Source organism: Aythya ferina (assembly GCF_964211825.1).
Source record: "Aythya ferina genome assembly, chromosome: 16".
NCBI classification, from domain to species: Eukaryota; Metazoa; Chordata; class Aves; order Anseriformes; family Anatidae; genus Aythya; species Aythya ferina.
Genome location: NC_140315.1, coordinates 7,428,319 through 7,445,452, shown reverse-complemented (window position 1 = coordinate 7,445,452; position 17,134 = coordinate 7,428,319). Strand labels below are relative to the sequence as shown.

The 17,134-nt window shown below is 40.1% G+C and overlaps 1 protein-coding gene across 4 annotated transcripts in view; it reads left to right on the top strand.

Moving 5' to 3' along the window:
* Positions 1-1,509: 1,509 nt before the first annotated feature.
* The window catches only part of TSHZ2 (teashirt zinc finger homeobox 2), a 228,299-nt gene continuing 212,674 nt past the window's right edge, over positions 1,510-17,134 (top strand). For all 4 annotated transcript variants that reach the window (XM_084537946.1, XM_084537944.1, XM_084537947.1 and 1 more), the window contains exon 1: positions 1,510-2,481. In XM_084537946.1, coding sequence (XP_084394072.1) covers positions 2,442-2,481 — 40 coding nt within the window. In that variant the 5' untranslated portion in view covers positions 1,510-2,441. The remainder of the gene's footprint in view (positions 2,482-17,134) is intronic.

Genomic DNA, 17,134 nt, shown 5'->3' with positions numbered 1-17,134 from the left:
GATATCAGAGGGCTAAGCAATTCTAAGTGCTTCAAGCAGAGCTGTTCACTTCTGAGTGAGTTATGCTCGGCAAAAATGAGTATTTTATGGGAGCGTTATCCTATTTTATCTTTCAAACTATGCATCTGCTTGCACCAATAAATACTTTAAAATTGCTTATAAAAATTGCTAGAGTTTGTACAGGGAAGGCTATCAAATAATTTAAGCAAAATCAGCTAGGTGGACACTTCCATAAACACAATCTTGTATTAGGCTGCTAAATACAAAGGTCACTTAGGGGTCTTGCCATCAAAACCCATTCCCTGCCCGAGCTGCGGAGCTGCGCCTTGTGGATTGCCGGTGACACCGGCTATAACAGAGCGGCACATGCTGGTGCTTTGTAACAGAGCCTGACCTGCCACATTGATTTTAGCGGGATGCAAATGATTCCTATTAATCCCGATAGTTTCATTAGAAGGATACAAATGCCAGAACAGCAACAAAAGCATCAAAGAACTCCGTTCCATGACAAACTCCAGCGTTAGGTGACGGAGTAGTGTGAAGCCCACTTTTCAGAAGTCCTATACAAATTATAATTGAACGCATGGAACTGAATCCGTTCTTTCCCTCCTAAAACCTCAAGGTGTTATCAGCAGCCATGGGAGGGGGGGGGGGGGGGGGGGAAGGAGAGTGGAAGAAAAAGATAATAAATTTAAAAAAAAAAAAAAAAAAAAAGATAAAAGATAAAAAAAGAAAACAGGGAAAGGAATAAACCTGCCAGGGGAAGTTACCTTCAGGTGCCTCTTTGGGTGAGCCCAGGCATTCAAAGCCGCAGCACCCGCTGCCCTCCCCGGCCTGCAGCTTGCTGGGGGGGGTGACACGCAGCTGCCGGGCAGGGGAGGCACCTGCGGGACTGAAGGACCAGAGGCTGGGAGGAGAGCGGGGGCAGCATGGGCACTGTGCAGCGCCCCTGGGCTCCTCGGTGCTGCCGCGACTTTATTTATTGAATTTACTTTATTTATTTTAATTTATTTAATTGATTTTATAAACTTTATATATTTTATTTTATAAACTTTATGTATTTTATTTTATTTTATTTTATTTTATTTTATTTTATTTTATTTTATTTTATTTTATTTTATTTTATTTTTCATTTTATTTTATTTCTCATCTTCTTTTTTCTTTTCTCTTTTCTTTTCAGTTTCCCTTTTCCATTTCCTTTCCATGTCATGTCATCCCCCTGCGGGCTGCAGACGGGCTCGGGGGGGCTTCACCTGAACTTCCCCAGACTTCGCGCCCGGCACGAACCCGACGGCTCCCCCGGCGGGGACCGCCCGACCCCCCCGGCCCTCCTCGAGCCCCCCCCGTCCTTCTCCGCCCCGCAGCGCCCCCCTCGGGACGCGGCCGCGGGTGGGTGCCGGAGGGGGGGTGGGGGGGGTGCGCGCGTGGGTGCGGGGACGCGCGTGGGGGGGGGGGGGGGGACGAGGAGGGGGGACACGGGTGGTGGTGGGAGGAGGATGGGGGGGTCCCGGCCGTGCCGAGCCGTGTGCGCGGAGTAAATTTCCTCCTGTCATCGGGGCGCGGAGGAGGAGTTTGCTCCCGTGCGCTTTGCTCGGCGGATCGATGTTTGCTGGCATCGCCTCGCCCTGCCTGTATGTGTGTGTGTGTGTGTGTGTGTGTGCGCGGGTGTGCGGGTGTGTGCGGGTGTGTACGTGTGTGTGTGTGTGTGCGGGTGTGTGTGTGCGCGAGTGTGTGTGCGTGTGAGCGGCAGGCTGCCTCCCCTCCCCAGCCTCCCTGCCCGCTCCCATCTCACTCACTGCCTGGCATCTGCCAGCACGGAACCGGCGGCGCTCCGCGCACACACACACACACACACACACACACACACCCCGCACACACACACACGCACGCACCCCGCACACACACCTCGCACACCCACCCCCGGCACCGCTCCGCCATCCGGCTCTGCGAGGAGGAGGAGGAGGAGGAGAGGAGAGGGAAAGGAGGAAGCAGGCAGCACCCCCCACCACCCCCCCCTAGTCTTTCCCGAGCTGCCTTTTGAATCTATCTCTCTACATATCTATTTGGTTATTTATTTCTTCTCGTTCTCTGGCACTGTGGGCGCCTTTCATTCGCTCCTGAGCTTGGATGTTTGAATCAAAGCAAAGCAAGTGTTGCAACAGTTAAAAAAAAAAAAAAAAAAGCCAACCAAAAAAAAAAAAAAAAGAGAGAGAGAGAGAGAGAGAGAGAGAGAGAGAGAGGCAAAGAAAGAAACCTAGATCTGTAAAATAAAATAAAACCCAAACAGGTTCCTATCAGTGGAGTGGAAAGGAGGGGGGCAGGGGCGGCTTGAGGGGGGTGCCGGGGAAGCAGCTGAGAGGCAGAGGCAGAGGAACACGACTCAGGAGCGTCTCAGGGCTCTCGGATCTGGGTACAGAAGTGAGATTGGAGAAAGTAGAGCGATGCCAAGGAGGAAACAGCAAGCACCCAAACGGGCTGCAGGTAAGGAGAAGCCATCCACTTACACGGCTCTGTCTCTCCGCTCCTTCCACTCCTACCCCCCATCTTTATTATTATTTAGGGTCACCCTTGCTTTTCCGGGCTGGATCTTTATTTATTTATCCCCCTCCCCCTCCCTTTCCCTTCCTAACTCCATCGAGCCGGTTTCACTCCGGAGCGCCCAGATCCCGGCTCCGACCCGGGCTGCCCCCAGCGCGCTCCCACCGCGCTCCGGCCCCGCGGCTCCGCGCCGGGCTCGCATCCTGCCCTGGCCAAACTTTCCCCCCAACTTTCTGCTGCTCCCTTCCCCTTCTCCCCCCGGCCCCTTTCCCTACCGGAGCCCAAACTACCGGAGCCCAAAGCAGCCTCCCATTTGCTTCCCGCTTCGATTTTTTTTTATACATTTTATTATCTTTTTTTTTTTTTTTTTTTTTTTTTTTTTCTTTTCCTCCCCTGTGGTGGTTTTGTTTTCAGACCGCGCGTGTCGCGAAGTGGATCGGAGTGTTTAATCCTTTATGTCGCCGTGTTTCTGGTGGCAGTGCCGGCGTGTGTGTGTGTGTGTGTGCGCGCTGTGTATGCCTGAAATAGTACAGGGACTGTCTCTGCTGATGAACCCGGTGGGGAAGTTCAGCCTTTGATCATCAGTGGTGAAAATTGCAACAGGAAATAAAATGAAACGTTCTGACTGTTAGAAGACAATCCACATTTTCAAATCAAATTCTTCTTTTGTTTTCTAGCTGAGTTTATATATTTGCACATGCCAAGTGGTTTTGCAATTATTCTTTTTTTTTTTTTTTTTTTTTTTAAGAAGAAAATAGTTTGCAACTTTGGAAGTGTTTTGTTTTGTCATTTGTAGGGTGTTCTTTTTCTTTTGGGGGCCAAGAAAAAGAAACAGATGAGTGGGCCTGTATAGTAAATCTTTTCAAAGAGTTTTCTTTCAGGCTGCTTAATTGCTTTTTATTTTTATTTTTTAATAGTGTGGTGGGGTTTTGTTTCTGGGAAGCGCAATATGGAAGTTCATTTTTCTTCTGCCAGACCCACCCACTGAAAAATCAGCTTTCCAGTTGATTGCCAGCTTTGATTTGACATTTGATTGATCACCTGTCATCTTGCTGCCTTTGATCTATTCATTCTTGATATATATCAATAAATCACTCACCATGGTAACCCAAGTGCCAATGACGTAAGGCTTGCCCTCTAGATTCTCTTAGCCAGACACGCACAATTATTATCTTGTTTGGCTTTTAATGTAGGCGGGTTTTTTTCCCTTCTTTTTTTCTTTGTGTCCGTCAGATTAGTTCTCGAAAGAAAACTAATATTTCATATTTTAGTTTCAAAATGGTCTACTAATTTTTCCTCCCCCTTCTGAATATTTTCTCCATGTATCGTATTATATGTGGGACAAAATGTATGGGCAACTTTAGTGGCATACTTGAATAAACTTTGAAAAGTAGTGCCTGGGTTTCATACAAAAGTAAATGTTATATTTCAGAAACTGGGACATGCATAACTTTTATAAACTTATGTATTTTACCTTATTCATATAGGTGTAGGACAATGGTATGCAGGCAGAGTCTTTTGGGACATGACCAATGAATGTACCTATGCAGGTTGCTAGTGTGATTGCTGGCAAGCAAAGATCCTTTTAACAGTAAATAACAGTTACGCTAGCAATGCACATATATATATTCAGAAAAACTCTCTGAGGAGTTGCTATTATTGTTTTATTCACAAAGAGGTTATATCTGAGTAAGGCATTAACGTTTTCAACTTGCAGGATAAATAGCTATTTTTTCATGGATGCTGATCATCACAGTGACAGTGCTAGAATTGCTCCTTTTTTTCTTTCTGTCAGGAGTACGAGGCTTCATTTTATTTTGTTTTCAAAGTAGAATTTTCACTTGCAATGTGTGTAGTATCTTTTTGTAGCAGGGGCACCCTGTTCTTTTTTAGAAACATAGACTACAGAGTAAGTAAATTCTTGCGAACAAAGCCCATACTGTTGTTTCCCAGGATTTCCCTGCTGAGAATACAGTAAGAAGATATATTTTTATCCAGAATGTTACAGCATTTTTGAGAGTCTTAACGATGAGCTAGAAATGTGAATGACCACAATAATGTCTCTCCATCTTTATTCCCATTATAAAATGTGCATTGGTCTTCCGTGGTGCGTTTCTGTGATTGTATTTGTCCTCAGATCAATGTTGTTTCAGGTGAGCAAAATACTGCAAATGCAGTCCAGTTTCATCCAGCATAACTGATTTGAAGTAGGTTTACACATTTGCAATAGTTCTCCTGCTTTGAAGTTGTATTTGTGTGTTTGTGGGGGGCAAAGGGGGTTTCAGAGAGCAGACGTGCCTGCTGTCTATAGTTCTCAAAACTGACTTTCATTTTCAGGGACAGCACTGAGGTTCTGTTTTGTATGGTGAGAAATACCTCCAAGTGACAGTAGACAGACTGTGCAATAAGAAATGAATAGTTCATCAAGGCTGATAGCAAATCTCTTTATTCCTTTTATTTAAAGGAGTTAGTACATTATATATTACTTAATTTTCACTTTTATTTATTTTTGCTTGTACAAGTTCAAAGGTATCAGTTGCACTGCATTTTGTCTTGATGGCAGCAGAGATATTGAAGAGAAGTTTGCAACTTTTAGCTTCTTTAGATAGTTCACCTCCAATGGAAGAAAAATGATAAGCCTTATGATTCTGGACATGCCTGCTTTTGTCATTGCTTAAAATTAAATACTATGCACAACTGTAAATAATTACTACCATGCACTGACTTTGAAAGCAGGTTTCTAGTTTGATTAATGAATAATGTAAAGGTTAGAGAGAACCAGCGAGTGAATCAGAAGTGAAGTCCTGCTGTTAGATGAAAATCTATCTAGAGAAATATACATGGCAATTTTGTCCTGTTCTATTATTAATTTTAAGCCTTGTATTCCTAAGAAATATATTACAGACCATTGTAATGAAACAAGGTAGCGTAATTGGATAAATGGGACACTATTTATGTTTGATGATGGGGATTTTTGCTCTCAAATTATACTTTTAAAGATACTTTATTTCATATCAATGCTGAAATTATGTCAAATGCATTTTGATCTTTCCAGGGCCGAGTCTGTTCTGAATCGTCATTCTTTTTTGAGATCGTCATATCCATTTCAATAATTCTTAAAGCAGATTTTCAGGGCTCGTTATATCAGAGCCTGCTTTAGTATCAGACTTCTGTTTACAATAAGCAACCCATTGGGGCTGTAGCTTTCTTCCAAGTGAATCACACCGGGCTTTACAAACTATGGGCCTAATTCTTCTCTCACCCAGATGCAAAGCAAAAATAGCTTTACTCGCATGGGTGCAGTGGCAATGAGTACTGTCTGCTCCTGTGAGTAAGGAGAGACTCAGGCCCAGAAAATGCTTCATCCTTCAACGAAATGCAGCCACCTCTGGGGTAGAACTCTTGTAACGATTCCACAACAAATGGTAATATATTAACAGAAGGGTGGAAAAAAGGTGGGAGCAAAGCAGAATTGCTATTCAGATTTTATTCCTAGGGGTATGAAATAGCTTTCAAACACAATTTCACTGGATTAAACTCTCCTTTCCCCTGCAGCTTGTTTAAATGTGCATATTTTATTTTGTGATCATGAATTGCTAGTTTGTTTTTTTAAAGCCTGCAAAGACGAATCTGGACTTAACGCCTTTTCCGGCTGCAGTTTTGCATTTGTCTTTCTTTCTTTCCCAATAGGCTATCTGAGAACCAAAGCTCTTGAAAAGTACAGCAGAAACAGATATCGGCCACGTTTATTTTGTTTATTGGTGGTGTAGAACAAGGCAGTCTTGTTTTTGGAAAAGTCCTCACGCAGCAGCAAACAGAAGATGGTTAGCGATCAGTACTTTAAAGCTGCAGTTTGCACCTTCGTAGTAAAGGTTATTTACAACAGAAACGTATTTAGAAAGTGAAATCCTGCTTTTTAGAGAGCAGAGTAGATGACCAGCTAGGTCTGATACATGCATTTCGGTGATGAAAGGAAGCAATACGTACATGTATTAATAACCAACAGCGTTGTGGTTTTTCAGATATTATTTGTAGCCTTTATTATACGGGAATAGAAACAGTTTCCACGCAAGCAGTACTGAATGAAACTGTAGAAATGGCAGCCCTGCTTTGTTTAAACATCCTCCAGAAAAGCAAGTGCACATCAAAACCACCTAAATAGCTCATGCCTCAGAACCTTTCAGTTACTGTGCACATCACGATGCTGACAGATGACAAAAAAGCCAAAGTGTTCACAAACAAGGGAAGGCTTTACATCCCGGTTAATTAAATACATTCCAAAATAGGTACTTTTGCAACTAAAGAGCTACCAAAATTAGTAGCCATCTGCATTAAAATCTGGACCTGGGCTACTAAACCCGAAGCTGCAATGTGATTCTTTCCCATGTCAAAACTCAGGTTTGGATGGGACAATTTGAAATCGCGTTCGGTTCAGTTGTTTCCTTATTTCAGTTTGAATCTCATGTAACAAAGCACAGTATGTTATCACTATGTAAAATTGGGACTCCCCAAGAGTTCTGCCCCTGTGACGGTAATATAAAAGATGTTTCCATCAGTAAATGACATAATTTTATAGCACTTGTGCAAATATGCTTATTGTCAGAAATTCTTCTGCGTAAATGCTGTCCCTTCTCTGTGCTCTCTAATAAAAAAGCCTGTTTTCTTTAGAACTGCAGGATTTTGCTATTTCCTCCTGAAGCTTTCTCCTGCTTTTTGCTCTCATTAGTAGCACCCACCTCCAGCAACTGTTTCCCCTAGGAGAGGTCCGTGGAGTTCCTCCGTGGCACAGGGCCGGGGTGAGCCTTTCTCCCGTCACTTTACTTCACATCCCGATGAGGACATCACTCCCAGAGAGCAACTCCAGACTCAAGGAAAAAAAAAAAAAATGCTGTCAGTTGCTGTGGCTGCAATTCCCAACTTAGCAGCAGCAGAGGGAATGGAACTGTACTCTATCAATTACAGTTGGAACCAGAGGCTAAACACTTATTGTGTTAAGCTATTGTGCAGATCTTAAGAGCTCAAATGTAAAAAAAATATCATGTCAGCTCATGGAGGGGAGAATAAGGCCTGGTTCATCTACTGGATGACGTATTATTAGCAAATGCAAAGTAAAATGATTCAAATTGTATTTAATGCCTCTTGGGTTGAGACATGTGTGTACCATATTATGCCTTAAAAAAGATTATCCTACTGACTTTACTGCTAAAATAACCCTTTGTTTTTCCCTATTCTCTTCAAAATGAAAATATTTGTGAAGTTTTACCTCTAAAGCGTGCTCATGCAAGCAGAGAGACATTTTCATCTGTCTCCGAATCTGATACAGGAGTCAATTGGAAACACATTACACTCACAGCTGAAGTCTTACATTTCATTCGTGCAAGAGCAGTGATTTTTCATTACCTATTTAATTACAATAATTTGCATGAGAGTGGGTCCAGTTCTGCATCTCTTACTCAGCACTTTGCTTCAATGGGTAACTGGCTTGTGTAAAGACTTTCTATGTAAGACTGGGCTGTTTAGCTATGAAATTAAATACACATATTTTTTAGCAATGTTTTGCATCTAAAGAGGGACCAGATTTTACCACTAAGCTTTAAAGCATAACCTGCCTTTGAGCTCTGGCTGTAACTTGTCTTACTGAGGGTTGCACGCTGCTCTTTTCTAAGGTCTGTAGGACTGAGATGTTTTACTTGCTTGGCTAACTTCACTTCTCAAACACGTTTCCATTCTCTGCGTTAATTATTGAACACTGCTTCTAGGTACCTGTAGATGATATGGTCTTTTAAAGAATCCCTTCTAATGTGCTCTGTTACGTTGTGCACACGAGCAACAGCTCTCAAGTAGGTGCATGAAGAGGGTTCTGTGAATCGGGAGCCTAAAAGTTCCGGGTAGTTTTAGACATCAAAATCAGTTCTTCTTCGTTAAGGTGACCTCTCACTAGAGGCCACTGGATTTTGGCACCGAGTCATTTTTACCATGTTATAATAACAGCTTTTGCAACTCAGAAATGCCTTGACAGTGAATGGTGTGTTTTTTAAGGTTTCAGGGAGAAAGCCATCATAGAAGCATTCTGTTTCCCATTAGATTTACACATCCCTCTTTAACTGCTGGCTTTTCATTTGTTACCTTGTGAGGTTTTTCGGCAAAAAGAAGTGGAAAAACTGGTCTTATGATCTAAGTGTTGCATTAAGTGTTTCATTTAGGAAAATGAAGAGAATCTTTGTTTCCCAAAAAGAAATGTTTTTCCCCTTTGCCCTAGGAAAAATAAAGTCACAACAATAGTTACAAAATGACAGGATTAGATTGTGAAAAATGCATACTTTATAATGTGCAGCACCCGATGGTTTCAGTTATTGGTGAAATTCTACTGCTAAATGGAACATACAGTCTGAAATGGATAGGAAATAGATCCCCCTCAGGTATGCACACATACATACCTGCAAAAAGGATAGCCAAGTGCCTGCCTGGGTGAGGGATGCACTGTTCTTACTGATACAAGCTGGAAAGCTCAGTAGTTTGAAGCAGGTTTTGTGAATTCCACTAATACTTGCCCATGTGTTAAAATTTGTGTGATTTTGGGAGTTGTGTCGACTTTGTTAGTCCTTTGTTAGTGTGTATTTTCTTTAAACCTTCAGCTCCTGGAGTCTGGTGATTAACCAAATACCGAATATACATTCTAAAGGGAAAATGTATTTTAACTCCCCTGCCATGGAGAACTAGAAAGCTTAAAAACATGCAGCCTAAAAGTTCTTGTGTCAGAAGAAAAATACAGCATTCTCAAAGTAACTGTTTTTAGTATCTCATAATTTTCAGCTTGTCTCATGATTTTTGAGGGTGTGATTTGTGATTTTTGAATAAAGAAGGTTGGCAATATTGTGTTTGACTGATTCTCAGGATGAACCGTGCTGTATGCGAATGTGTATATAATTATATATGTATGCACACATAATACCAGTAAACAAAATACATAACATAATGATGGAGTGGAGTTATGTGAAGTGTGGCTCTGAATTTGTATTGCTGTAAACAAAGCAGTTTTGGCTTTGAAAGATCAGACCATTGGTTCTCGAGGAGTGGCTTTCAATTGAAGTTTCATGGAGATTGTTTTTAGTGGCAATTAAATCTAGAAAGTTAATAGCCAGAAACTGTTCTTTAAAGCCTAAACACATGCAAGACCTATGAGGAATGCACAGCCTGTCTTTTTTTTCAGATATAATCAGGCTCAACTTTATTGAAAAAAAATTTACAACTAGCAACATTAATGCCGTATTTTTATTGTATTAATGCAAATGAGATGCTGACTTCTTTCTTTCATCTCCACGGCTTGTATCTATTATAGCTGTATCTTATTCCTTTCTGTGTCTTTTTTCCCTGTGTTCTGTAAACTGTATCGTCTAATGATACTGAGGCTCATTAAAGTTACTCACAATGGTAGAGACTATTGGAAGCATCCTCAGCTCTAGATGGCAATAGAAAAGCAAAACTACTGAATTTATGGAGAAAACTGATCCAGATCAAGCCTTCCATTCCCATTTTGGGAAACCCTTGAAAGTGACAGGTCAAATTAGAGGAAAAAACTTGCAGGAAGGACTAAGTAATGGAAAGAACAGGTCATTTTTAATATACATCTCTACCTGACAAAGATGAAAAGCAATAAAGTTTAAGGAGCTTTCTGGCTCTTCCTGCATCTCTCTCAAAAGACTCATTTAATTGAAAAGCCTGTTGTGCTTGTTTTTAAGCATGTAAAAAAGAAAAGGGACAGTTTTGCACAAGGCCTAATATTCCATAATATAATCAGAACTGTTACTGTTGTTTTTTGTTTGTTTGTTTGTTAAGTCTCTCTGTTCATATAAAATTAAGACACACTTATCTTAAATTGTAGTAAATTTCATTCAATATTGCTTTCATAACTTAAAAAATGCTATTAAATATTCCCAAAACAACTTTGCTGAAGTGATATTTGGTCTGTTTATGTGGGATCAGTGTGGAATTTCTGTAGAAAAGAAGCAGAACACAGTTCTTGTTGTTAATGAAAATAAATAAATTTGCTGGAATACCTTGATAGCAAAGATTTTTCTAGTGAAAGAGCAGATAAAAATGAAAATCTGCACTTTGATATTTGCAGACAACAGACCTATTTCTATCACTGACCCTCCACTTGGATGAAGTCTTATTTTATTTTATTTTATTTTATTTTTTTTAAGAAATGAAAGATTCTACTCTGTATATAAACAATTTTGTGTGAATAGCACTGGGAATCACTACTACAATTCATAAGGTCTGCAATTTTCTTTGTACATATAGGAAGAACTCATTTACTTCCTGCAGCGTGAGTGGACCAAAAAAAAGCTGGATCTTTTCATGATGTACAGTTTTGTACTGAAGAAACATAATCTTATTCTAGCTGGTATGTTCGTCTTCCAAAATTAATTTTTTATGTGTTTTTCAGCCATGTCATAACATTTATGAGCACAGTACAAGTAGCATTAAATTAACATGTGAAAGGAGAAAGATGCTAAGTAGTTATATTGATCATCCGTAGCATTAAATGCTAAAAATTAAAAGCTTTCTAGTGCTTTTGATTAGCTGCATGGTTCCTGCTCATATATGTGCACTTTGATAGGAAGTAGATTAATATTTCTTCACACTTAGCACCTTTCTTCCAAGGATTTCGTATTAATGCTATGTACTCCATATAATAACCACAGCATAGTAGAATATTTTGTCCCCATTTTACAGAAAGGCAAATTGAAGCCAGGAGGCATTAACTGATTTGCTCAAGGTCAAACAGCATTTGCTCCTAATTCCCTGCTCTACGTACTAGATCACATTTATATTTTCAGCGCACTTCCAACAGAAAAAGACTGGGCTCCGTTAGCTTCCAGTCCAAGTTATCGTTTCTAGGAGGATAGTTTTAGTCAGCATAATTTAAGTTTTTAACTTCCCTATGCTGTCTTCCGATGCATTGTTGGTCAGTGATAAGTTTCAGAACTGAAAGATTTGATTACAGTTACTTTTCTCCCCATTTAATGCTCTATATTTCTTTGTCAGACCTGGGATCCAGCTTTGTATTTCTGACAATATATAATGCATTGCTCTGAGAAATATGAAAAGCGTAGTCTAATTATAACCTAACAGGACATACACATTTTCCTCCATGCAGTCTGCCAGAGGTGGTTGGAAATCTTTGGTAATAAACTTTAAGGCTCTGATTTTTGTAAGTCAGCTTCTGAAGTTAAGGGTCTAAATCCTTATGTGGGCATCTAAAGAGAGACTTGAATTTACAAAAGCGTTTAGCCCCAAGCAGTTCCCATGGACTTGCTCTGTTCCCTCTCTTGTGTGAACAGGAATTGTTAAGCCTCGATCAAGGGCAGTGTTGTTTTCCTAAACAGAGATGTATGTATTGCCTATAGAAGAAATATGATGCAAGTAATAGCCTATGGATTCATTAAGGATTGTTTATGTTTATTTTCACACCATATTACCTTTCGGGAATGGTCATTTCAGCCATTATATTGACAAGAACTCAGAATAAATTTTAAGTAATATAGGGCTAATCTGCCTTACCTGGGAGACCACCTGCTACCCTCTCTCACAGAAGCCAGAGCATTCAGGGCTGAATCACCAGGTAGGGCTTTCTTCTCTGGAGCTGGGGAAATGCGAAGTTCTACCATGGCTCCTTTTCACGTGGAAATTAATGCTTGCCTCTACATCTGAATAGTAGGTTATTAGAGTTTGCATTCAAATTCCCAGGATGGGAATTTGTCTCTCTGTGATAATTGATATAATAATATATATTTTTAGTGGTCCAAAATCCTTGAGCCTGAGCCTTGTATATGTAATTTATGTTTATTTCTTGCTGTTATTAACTGTAATTTAGTTGTTGGCGCCTTTCATTGCCTTAGATTGAAGGGAGTGTCTCTATCCCATTGCCCCTCCACAAACAATGCCCTTTTAGGGTTCCTTATCCTGTATCCTTGCCCAGACATTTCCTAGCCTGTCAAATACTGTCATTTTATTCCTTACAGATCATTCACAGTACGTCTCCTGTTGCACACACAAATAAGGAACAAATGCAATCAAGATGCATCATCGTTTAGCATAACAAATAAAAGCCGATCTGTGCAGATTTCCCTTAAAGCATCTCTTAATATGTATTGTCAAAATGTCTAAAGATGTCTTTTACTCATAAGCATTTAATTATTTGTGACAATTAAACTAATATTCAGAGCAGGAAAAAAATGAGGGTATTAAATATTTTCTCTTGTCAAAAGCTAACAAAACATCACCTGACATCCCAAACTCCTTCAAATTTGTATTTTAAACATACCTTGTAACAGAAAAAAACCCTCTTAAACACAATTGCAGGGCCTCATTTCGCAATCCTGGAATTTATATTGAATTTGAGGAAATAGTACTTTTGAAACCAGACCAAAATTAAGAGCACATCATTAAAATATATATCAGTAATGAGTGGCTGCATACTTGATGATTAAGGAGTATCAATTTTAAGTCTGCACTTAAATTTAAGCCCAAGAACCTCCTTTGGCTGAATCAGGGGCTCAGACCTGCGTTTTGTAGGCTCAGCCAATTATTGCTTTATTTGCAGATGAGAAAAAAAAAAAAAAAAAAAAAAAAAAACAGCTCATATAACACAGACCAAGCCATCAAGCTTCTCTCTATTCTGAATTATGGATTTTTTGTTTTGTTTTGTCTGATCATTCCTCTGACTGGATGGATTGCTTGAACTGTGCTGTGGATGGGGCAGAACAAGCAGCCAGCATTGCTGCACAGGCCTCAGTTCTGTAACCTACTGGGCAGCACTTTGACACGGAGAAAGTTCAGCTATATGATAACAAAAAGAGAAAAACATGAAGAGCTAGAAAAGAGCAGAAAACCAATGGAGGTCTTGAAAGGACTGATGCTGGGAATACTGCATATCCCCGGGCATAGAAATAATATCTATGTCATGGGTGCAACAATTCCTGTCGCCCAGATTGTTTGAGGTTTTCTGTTGAAAGGCTTGATTTCTACTCGTTCTAATGTTTCCAGATCTGAGCTGTTCAAAGCAACATTTTCCATTGCCAAAATCTGTGTTTCCTTTATTAAAATGTTCTTCCTGAAATTTAGGGTAGGATGTTGTTTGGCAAAAGTTTAATAAAAGACGTATGTCAGGTTTTTTTTTTTTTGTTTTTGTTTTTTTTTTTTTTTTTTTTTTTTTTTTTTTTTTTGTTTTTGTTTTGTTTTGTTTTTTGTTTGTTTTTTTTTTTTTTTTTTCCAAAGCTGTGGGACCACTGCTTTCTGGCAGTGACGTTAACATTTTTCAGAGATGTCTTCTGCTTTCCCTGAAAAAAAAAAAAAATCCACCCAAATTTGTCTGACTTATAAAGTCTAAAAGTTGCTGTTGCCAAAGAATTTTTAGAAGGTGACACAGCATTCTCCAAGCATGCCATCTCCACCACGCATGCTCTGTTCTCAGTTTCTCTTTTTCAATTACAGTCCCTTAAAATATGTGTTAGCAGGGGATAAGTAGGACAATTGCTTACCCTGCTGCAAGGATGGCTATGGGTCTGAGCAGTCAAAGGAGAGTGAGGAGATTGTCTGCCCTGAGCGTGCTAGATGGTGCCCTGACCAAGACGGGGCCTGTGTGATAGCAGCTTCTCCACACCTCACATCAGCGCTTGTGGCGGTCAGGGGAAGGTTGGCTACCCCAGCACTGCATGTACAGGGCTTGGCACCTGCCTTTGTGTGGAGAAAGTTACTTTAAAGGTGCCCAAGATGTGTTCCCTGTCTGTGAAATGGAGATGGTGGCCTGCTTTCACTGAGGGGCACAGCAGGAGTTGAGGCCTGGAGGAGCCCTGCATTGTAGGTAGGCTGGAACAAAGGGTGGAAAATACAGGCAGTTACAAAGCTGTTGTACTAAAAGAGAGCAGCTTAGAGAAAAAATACAAAGAATAATGCCAAGAGTTGCAACCACAGATATCTGCTTAGATAAAAAGGGCCTGTTAGTTTGAGATCTGTTCTCATGCTGCAACATGCAAATTGCAGATGGCCGATCACTGTGTCACTGTGAAGGCAACCGCCATTTACCTCAGCAGGCGCTGGGCCCTTGCAACACCGACTTTTGTTTCTCTTGGGGCAGGGCTTTGTATTTTATTCTATTTGTTGCTCTATGGGAGATTTTTTATAGAAATTGAATCTTTCTATCTGGAAGTCAGTGACAAAATTTGAACCAGGAGCAGTGAGAGCAGAGCAGGATGTTGTCAGGGCACTGTGAAGTTTTGTGTCACCTCCCAGATGTTGTATGTTAAATAGCTAGAATCCTGAGAATGTTAATCTAGAAAACAGTCACCCTCACATTACTCTTTTGTTGTTTCTGTGAACTTATTAGATATTTTATCATCTTGTGATTTGGGTTAAACAGAGGTAAATCACTTGGAGTAATATTTATGGGGGAGGGGGAATGTTATGACACTGACATCTGGGTTTCCACTTGTTTGGACTAGGGACATTTTACCTTAATCATTCCCAAACATCTCTGCTAAAATACCTTCTTTCCTTTTTTTTATCACCTATGAGGTATAGCCAGACAGGTTTTCAACTGGTGCCTGTATGTTAGGGGTTGAGTGCTGAAATTTGTTGTTGGCGAGGATATGAAAAGTCTCATTCTTGTATTTGTCCTCTTTCATTAAGATTGTTTGGAAACATTTCAATTCAGTTAAAATGCACTATTTTCAATATACAAAGTATGTACAGGGGAACAAGGGACTGATTATGAGTTTCTCCAAGGAAATATGCATCTCTTAGTCATCATCCTACAACTGGGAAAGTTCTAATGCATGACATCTATATAATTTAACCTAATAATTTTTTTTTAGAGTGATGTAATGTGGAGAGTGACCTGGACTTTGTAAAAGTTCCCCTACTTACTACAGATTCCCAAGGGCAATGTAACATTCTAGACAGTGTTTTATATGCCCTGATTAAAATATAACATATTTTTGCATTTCCTGTGCAGTGACCTGTTAGTGCTCATAGACAGAACACTTAAAGAACAGTTACAAGGAGACATTTCCAAATGTGCCTAATATGCAAGAGTTTTTATAACATTCTTATTTCATTTGAAACTGCAGCTACAGCAGGAACCATTCAGACGGTGCATTGATTTAACTTTTTAATCCACTGTTTTGCTACGTCAAGTAAAATAAATGTTTGTTTTTAGCTCCGTTTTTTTGCATCGCTAAAACTCATAACTACTTGCTTTAAGCTTGGGATTCTAAAGGGAGCTACATTATCTGAGATTTAGAGCTCACTTTTTGTAGCTGCTTTCTCACAACTCCCCCAAGAAAAAAAAAATACAAAAGTACTACTTTAGCAAAAAGGGCTTTTATATCTCTATCAATTATAGAAACACCAGCTGCAGTAGATTACAAATGTGTTTGGCTGATTGTGATGTTGTGTGGGGAAAACTGTCACAAGGAGCTGGATTCTGTTCTCCCCGACAGCACCGGGATGTCGCACAGCTCCCCGGGCTGCAGCCGGCACTTCTGTCAAAGCTGGAGTGGGCAAGAACAGGATCCGGCTTGGAGACTGCCAAATTGCATACTGCCAAATCTAGCTCCCTACTTGTGCACATGTCCTGGTGCTAAGAAAAAATATGGAGCTGTTGAACACGAACGCAAGTGCTAACCGTGTATCATTGTATATGTGTTTTTCTGAGCACTGAAGAAAAAGATATGCTAATACATTTGTAACATGGACCAGAAACCTCTGGGGAGAATCAGTACAGTTATTGGTGTTCTTTATTTTTTATATCCAAGATATTTGTTTAGTTTTACATGCTTGAAGAACAAAGAACACCACAAAACAAAAACTGTTTGACAGGCCCATAAAGGTAGAGGAGTTGGCAGTCATGCAGTAAAGAAATAGGGTTTCAAGATAAGCAATGCAAGATGGGCAAATTAGCATTTTGGTGGTGTTGAGCTCAAGAAAAATTAGTGTATTGAAGTGTGTGCAGGTCATATCACACCGCTAATATCCCGGGACAAAAGGGTAGCAGCGTAAGGGCTTTCAGTTGGTTGCGTCTTAGTTACTGTTTCATTTAGCTTATTGTACTTTGAGTCGCTCTGGGAGTACTTGGTTGGGCACTGGTTTATTTTAACAAAGAGAAACTGACATAGCAAAGTTCTGTGTATATTTTACAGTGAAAATGCAGTTTTCTATTTTCATTTAATCCCAGGAATGTTGGCATTTTCCAGGCTGTCAAACAAATGAGTGCACTGGAGGACAGTTAGATGTGTCTGTCTAGTTCATCTATCTAATCTGCCTCATTTCTAATGTGCCCATCACCATAGTGTCTAGGCGGAAAGTATCTGCCCTGATTTTGCTTTTTGTCTTTATTGGCTGTGGTAACTTAATTGAGTTGTAAGAGCTTTCAGATCCATCTGCAAAAATAATAACAAAAACATTATCAGAATAATGATTCATTTTTGCACTTATACTCAGAATTTCCTCTTCCTCTTCTGAGTGTATTTGGCTAGTTGATTACTGTTGCCTTATCTAGAAGAGGTTATATTTTGAAGGTTTTTTATTAAAT